Below are 7,457 nucleotides of genomic sequence, written 5' to 3' on the forward strand. Positions count from 1 at the left end.
TTTATTTTGACACCGGGATGCTGAGAATTCATACTGCGCATGCGCAACAATTTTAAGAAGTATTGAAAACTTGTAACGTTAGGTGCTAAACAGAAAATTTTAACGTATAGTGTTTATTATCTATATAAAGAGGCAACGTGGGATATTTCATTGTACTAAGTGCTTTGTTAGTTGTTTTAGGGTTAATCTCAGTCCTCCAAGAACCCGGAAATACAACAATCTGACAGCTTGTCTTCATTTCACCGGTCGCTGGTAAGAATTTTGTGTTCTTGGTATTATTTTGTTATTATTAAGTTTGAACATGTTTGAAATGTCATTATATATGTGCGTAGATGATAATGCATTGTTTGCACCGAATTTTATATTTGGCGTAACTATAAATGGTCCAGCAATGAAGGAAGAGGATTTGAAGGGTTTCTTCACAAAATAATAGCTAGAATTCATTTGTCATATATATCATGAGCTATTTGCGATGAACACGTTGTAAAACACGTATCTCAGATGTAGTTAATGGACTATAAAATAATTAAAATGCATAAGTACGGTAAGATATGACGGGGTTTCCTGTTGCCAGCTGATTTAAACCCATTACTTAACACTAAAATGTTTCAGGTGTTGATTTTTTTATTATTAAAGCTAATTTAATAAAATAATTAAAGCTAGTATTAAATTTCATTTTCAAACTGACAGTCTAAACAGAGTAAAATGCTTTATACTGTTTTTTTATTTATTTATTTATTTATTTTTTTTTTTACAAAAATTAGGAGTGCCCCTAAGATGTACCTTAATTTATAATTAAATTAATTAAAAGTTGTAAATATTCAAAATGATGCTATGTATATATATCTATATCTATATATATCTATATCTATATATCTATATATATCTATATATATATATATATATATATATATATATATATATATCTAGCATCATTTTGAATATTTACAACTTTTAATTATTTTAATATATATATATATATATATATATACAGTCATGTGAAAAAGTTAGGACACCCTATTGAATTCCATGGTTTTCCGTGTCAGGACATTATTACAAAAACAACTGGTCCTTGGCTGGTCTTAAATTTTTGAAAATAAAACCTCAGATGAACAACAACACATGACAAATTGCACCGTGTCGTTATTTACTGAACAAAAATAAAGCCAAAACGGAAAAGCCATGTGTGATAAAGTTAGGACACCCTTACTGTTAACATTGGAATTAAGAGGATAAATAACAGTCAAGCACTGCTAATCAAATACCTTTGATTAACTGATCATCAGCAAGTCTGAGCGCCTCTATAAAGGCATAAGCTTTGGCAGTTTGCTGGTCTGGAGCCTTCAGGTGTGTGTTAACACAATGCCAAGGAGGTAAGACATCAGCAATCATCTTAAAGAAGCAATTGTTGCTGCCATCAATCTGAGAAGAGTAATACGGCCATTTCCAAACTATTTGAAGTTTATTCACAAGTGGAAGACATTTAAAACAGACACTTCTCCTTGTAGAAGTGGATGTCCCAGAAAATTCACCCCAAGATCAGACCGTGTAAAGCTCAGAGAAATGGCAGACAACCCAAGAACTACACCTCAGACTCTACACGCCTCAGTTAACATGTTAAATGATAAAGTTCATGACAATACCATTAGAAAAATATGGGACAAAAATGGCATGTCTGGAAGGCTTTGCAGAAGAAAGCCTCTTCTAAACCAAAAAAAACATTGCAGCACAGTTTAGATCTGCAAAGTTGCATTTGAACAAAACACAAGTCTTCTAGAATAATGTCCTTTAAACAGACGAGACCGAAGAGGAGATGTTTGGCAATAATGCACAGTACCAAGATTGGTGAAAACCTAAAGAGCATATCAGCACAAACACCTCATACCAAAAGACAAGCATGCTGGAGGAGGGCTGATAATTTTGGGGTTGTTTTGTAGCCACAGGACCTGGGCACCTCACAGTCATTGAGTTGGCCATTAACTCCTCTGTATTCTAGAGTCAAATGCGAGGGCATCTGTCCGACATCTAAAGTTGAGCCAAAATTGGGTCATGCAACAGGACAATGATCCCAAGCACACCAGCAAATCTACAACAGAATGGCTGAAAAGAAAAGAATCAAGGTGTTGCAATAGCCCAGTCAAAGTCCAGAGCTCATCCTGACTCAAATGCTGTGGTGAGAGCTGTGCATAAGCAAATGCCCACAAACCTCAATAAACTGGAGCAACATTGAAAAGAAGAGTGGTCCAGATTCCTCCAGAAGGATGTGAGAGACTGATAAAGTCACACAGAAAATTAATGCTTCAAGTTATTGCTGCGAAAAGTGGATCTACAGGGAGTTGAATTATAGGGTGTCCTAGCTTTGTCACACATGGCCTTTCCCTCTTGGCTGTATTTATCTTAAATAAATAATGACAATGTGAGCTATGTCATGTGATGATGTTTATCTGAGGATTTATTTTCCAGATTTTAAGACCTGCCAAGGACCATATAACTTTTTATTATGTCCTGATACAGAAAACCATGAAATTCAGTAGGGTGTCCTAACTTTTTCACATGACTGTATATATATATATATATATACACATATATGATACTTAAGTGACACTTTTTGCTAGCCACCACTGTCAAAATGGAACTTAAATGAAGGTTTTACATCAGGTAAATTTTTGTTGAACTATAGTTGCCATAGTTCATTTTTGTTAGGGTAGAGATTCTTTAAAGGAAGTCAGAGACCCAGTTGGAAGCCTATTTTTAGGAAGAACACTATATAAGGAGTGTGTGCAGGGATTAAGGGACTGTCAGCGAAATGGTAAAAATATGGAATTATTCAGAAACATAAACTGCCTCCTCAAATAAAAAATGTTTTTAGTCAGTGTGACTCCTGAATTGATTTAAAGCAATATTGCAGCATTCCTGTAGCTGCTGTCTGATATTTTTAAGAATAAATAAATATGTGTTTTTATGTCCGATCAGAAGGAGGTCCTTACATAAAAGCACAATGCCTGACCTTTGGCAGGATGTCATGGACCATGCTGTGACTTTGGCCAGAAAAGCAGGAGAGGTGAGACAGCATCATTCTTTTCAAATACATTTTCTAATTTGAGGTAAATTTTACTGAAACTTTATGACCTTTGTTGTCTGTAGATCGTGAGGGATGCTTTGCAGAATGACCTGAAGATCATGTGCAAAAGCTCTTCCGTCGACCTGGTCACTAAAACAGACCAGAATGTGGAGCAACTTATTATTACGTCAGTGAAGGAGAAGTTTCCTGACCACAGGTATTGAGTCCTTTATACTAACACAGAAGGAGTGTCAGAAGAGCTTTAAACCTTCTTTTAGACCTTATACAATTTAAACATTACAATGCTCATGTTAACTGTTGTTACAGGATTAGTTCACTTCCAGAATAAACATTTCCTGATAATGTACTTACCCCCATGTCATCCAAGATGTTCATGTCTTTCTTTCTTAAGTCGAAAAGAAATTAAGTTTTTTTTTTGAGAAAAACATTCCAGGATTTTTCACCATATAGTGGACTTCAGTGGGAGCCAACAGGTTGAAGATCCAATCAATACACCTTCAAAGGGCTCTGCACTATGCCAGCCTAGGAATAAGGTCTTAGCTAGTGAAGAAATCTGTCAGTTTTTAAAAAAAAAAAAAAAAAAACATATATACTTTTTATAGTATTGAAGTCCACTATATAGAGAAAAGTCCTGGCATGTTTTCCTCAAAAACTTAATTTCTATTTGACTAAAGAAAGAAAGACACGAACATTTTGGATGACATGGGGGTGAGTACATTATCAGGAAATTTACAGCTTAGTACACTGTAAAAGCGATGCTATAGAAATATACAGAGCTACTGCAAAAACGGAAGTTCAGAGCAAAATTCTAAAGATGGCTGCGCACTTGCATTTGTTTCTCTGATGCATAAGCTCTATAAATTCTGTATACGTTTCTAGATGGAGCATATTGGGTCTTCAGTAAAGAGAAAATAGAAGGTCACTGCTCCTGTTTGTTTCAGTTTCATAGGTGAAGAGTCAGTGGCTGCAGGAGAACCATGTGTTTTGACTGAAAACCCAACATGGATTGTTGACCCTGTGGATGGGACCACTAACTTTGTGCATGGGTAATTTTTTTTTTACATTTTTATTCACTGATAAAAACTGGTCAATTAAATTAAATTCAATTAAAAAGTAACAGAAAAAACTATGGAGTATAGTGTCATTTTTAAATTATTTTTAACTACAAATTATTAATATAATTATTAATTATATTATTAGGGTTTCAAGCGGATTCTATTGTAATTAGAATAGTCACAGATGAGCGATTTCCAAAACTGATCGTGCAGACCAAACCGCAAGTCGTAGAAGACTTGAAACTTGGAGGGATGGTAGTACTCACACCGCCTACAACGTTCCCAAGGCCCGCCCCAATTGTCCTGACGGGGGTGCTACAGTGATCAAAAGTACAAAATCGCTCATAACTTCTAAACCGTCAGATGCTGACTCAAATGTCTTATGTTGTTGGACTCCTTGGCTTGGACAAAATGCATGTCTCAGATTTGATTGCTGAATTTTCAGGTATTTTGCAATATTTGCAAAACATACTTTGGCAAACTGGTCCTAGGTTTTTCGGCCGATCGGAACCAAACCAGTGCAGAAAGACTCTCTGGAGTGAATATCAATAATTATCAAAAAAAAAAACTGAACGTTAGACTCACCGGTGCAAAGGGACACCAAAACGTTTGAAGGGGGTAGGGCCACTTTTAGTAAAATATTTGAAAGAAATCAGCGACTAGGGGGCTGTACCGCATTTTTTAATGGCGTAAACGATTGTACATTGCGCATTGGTTTTCCGCACATGCATGCGATATTCGTATCGTATGATAGACTTCCTTGTTCCAAACAACTCTGCCTCTAGAACCACTGCTTTCAGTCAAACAGTTTTTTCGATGATGTGAGAAACCTACTTTTGCAAACTAGTCTAGGTTTTTTCACTCAGCCTGGAAAAAACCACCGCAGTGCAATTCTCTGGACTCTATAGGTCAATAATTATGAAAAACATGTTGAACTTTACCCTTTGGGAAGCTATAACGGGGTCCTTTAGAAAAGGGGCCTGTTCAAATATACCCAAAAGCCTATAAAACCTAAACGAAAACTCAAAACTTCACGAAACCCACTGAGCACATCCGACAGGAGATTCTAAACAAGCATGCAAAGTTCAGGGAGATTGGACTACAGCTGGCACTATAATAGTAATAAATGTTATAAAAACAACATATTTCAATGGTAAATCTGGATTTGACAAAAAATGCTTTTTTAATAATTGATTTAGGTCGTTTCAGGCTTGCTAAATAATATGTAATGTCTTTTTTCTTATGTGCCTAAATACCTAAAGCGCTTGAACCCAGTAATCGCTGCTATTTTTTTTAAACCTTCAAACTTTATTTTCTGTTTATTTTTCAGGTGTAAATGGCATTTTAACCTCCCTTTTTTGACCTCCACTGGCATATGTCAGGAATGTTTGACTGTCATACTTTGAGACTTTTCGCTTTTCTAGCATGAGCTATATAAAATAAATATGCTTTTCTTTGTCCAGATATCCATTTGTTGCTATATCCATTGGCTTTGCTGTCAACAAAATGGTAAGCATCATTTGCTTTCAAATGCACTCTCTTTAATTTTAGAATAACAGAGTGACAGCACTAGTGATAGATCTTTGCGTGGTGAGATGAAATCGGAAACTGCCGCTCTGCTCCCACTTTGTTTTCTTGCTCATTTATCATGCCTTTGGAAGGCTGGAGGTTCATCCAGTGGGAAGCGCATCTGTCAGACTCATCTTTCTTGTGTTGCAGTTAGAGTTTGGGGTGGTTTATAGCTGTATAGAAGACAAGATGTACACAGCTCGAAAAGGGAAGGGTGCATTTTGCAATGGACAGCCTCTGCAAGTGTCAGACCAAAAAGGTAACCGTTCTTCTGAGCATGTTGCTGCAGTTGCATTCCGTGATTGTATGTTTGCAATCATTAACTCTCTACAATTGTTTCCACAACATTAACAGAGATTAACCAGTCAATCATCGCTACAGAGTTTGGCTCTAATAGAGATCCTGATGCCGTTGATAAGATTTTCTCTAGCATGAGGAAAATCTTATGCCTGCCTGTTCATGGGTATGTTCAAGGTTTTTTCCACACACAGCCTCACTGGAACAGATTTGCCTTTAAATGTAATAATTCTATGTACTTTACAATTACTGTAATGTGCATCAACAAATATCTCTTGAATATGAATTTTCTTTTTAAGGATACGTGGCGCTGGATCTGCTGCCATCAACATGTGCTTGGTAGCATCTGGTTGTGTCGAGGCCTATTATGAGATTGGGATTCATTGTTGGGATGTTGCGGCTGCGGCAGTCATAGTCTCAGAGGCTGGAGGAGTTCTCATGGATGTTGAAGGTAAAAAAAGCTCTTTTAAGTTTAAGTTATTACATGATTTTTAAATACAGTTGATGTCAAAAGTTTACACACACCTTGCAGAATCTCAAAATATGAGGTATCATATAAAATGCATGTTATTTTTTATTTAGTAGTACTGACCCGAATAAGATATTTCACATAAAAGATGTTTTTCCTTTAGTAATAGTTGCATATGAGTCTCTCAGTTGTCCTCAGTGTGAAAAGACGAATCTCAAAATCATAGTCATTGTTGGAAAGGGTTCAAATACACAAAAATGATGAAAAATCAAAGAATTTGTTGGACCTGAAGAACAGTTTAACTATTCAGGACAAACAAGGGGCTCATGAACAACTATCACTAAACAAAAAAGAGAGCAGTGGATCATTCAGGTATCAACACAGTATTAAAAATCAAGTGTATGTGACTTTTAAATTGTCATTTTTATAAATTCAATTATTTATTTCAAGTAACAACTTTAATAATGTAGTTTTAGTTAATTATAACACTATAACGCCAATTTAATTTCTCATTTTATCAGTGGTTTGTTTTTCCAAAATATGTTGGATTTATTATTATTGTTGTTGTTTATTAACATTTTTTTACAAATGTCATCAGGTGGCCCGATGGATCTGATGTCTAGAAGAGTTTTAGCAGCTAATAACAACATAATTGGAGAAAGAATCGTTAATGAGATTGAGGCATTTTCAGCTGCTAGAGATGATGAACCTGTAAACCCTATCAAATAAACCTTGTTTTGAAGAAAAGCTCCTGTTCTGTTGAAGTCTGTCAAATTAGTAGTTGAAATAATGTATCAAAGTTTAATTTCTGTAATCTTTTATGCTGTGTAAATTATTTCTGTCTCACCTTGTTGAAAAAAATGTATTAAACATTTTCCCGCGTTGACTTACTGAAAGTCAGTGTTCACTGTTATATAAATGTAAGGATTTTAATTAATAATATAGGCTGCACAAGTTCAATAAACACGAAGTTATTAATGAGTAA

General features: G+C 35.4%; 1 protein-coding gene across 2 annotated transcripts; it reads left to right on the forward strand.

Moving 5' to 3' along the window:
• Window positions 1-24: 24 nt before the first annotated feature.
• Window positions 25-7,457, forward strand: impa1 (inositol monophosphatase 1). 2 transcript variants are annotated; one of them, XM_051122549.1, is made up of 9 exons: window positions 25-252; window positions 2,977-3,061; window positions 3,145-3,278; window positions 4,024-4,128; window positions 5,601-5,646; window positions 5,857-5,965; window positions 6,061-6,169; window positions 6,303-6,454; window positions 7,071-7,457. In XM_051122549.1, exons 2-9 carry the CDS (start codon window positions 2,999-3,001, stop codon window positions 7,199-7,201), a joined length of 849 nt encoding a protein of 282 aa, XP_050978506.1. In that variant the 5' UTR covers window positions 25-252; window positions 2,977-2,998; the 3' UTR covers window positions 7,202-7,457. The 2 variants fall into 2 exon arrangements, with proteins under 2 accessions (XP_050978506.1, XP_050978497.1); XM_051122540.1 differs by having other exon boundaries at window positions 2,974-3,061; window positions 7,071-7,456.

Source organism: Labeo rohita, chromosome 2, assembly GCF_022985175.1.
Source record: "Labeo rohita strain BAU-BD-2019 chromosome 2, IGBB_LRoh.1.0, whole genome shotgun sequence".
NCBI lineage: Eukaryota > Metazoa > Chordata > Actinopteri > Cypriniformes > Cyprinidae > Labeo > Labeo rohita.

Excerpts from the sequence above, each read along its gene's own strand:
- impa1 (XM_051122549.1), top strand. The coding sequence starts at position 2,999 with ATGCCTGACCTTTGGCAGGATGTCATGGACCATGCTGTGACTTTGGCC. Across the intron at positions 3,279-4,023 it reads GAGAAGTTTCCTGACCACAG|TTTCATAGGTGAAGAGTCAG; the intron begins GTATTGAGTCCT and ends TGTTTGTTTCAG. Across the intron at positions 4,129-5,600 it reads ACCACTAACTTTGTGCATGG|ATATCCATTTGTTGCTATAT; the intron begins GTAATTTTTTTT and ends TTCTTTGTCCAG.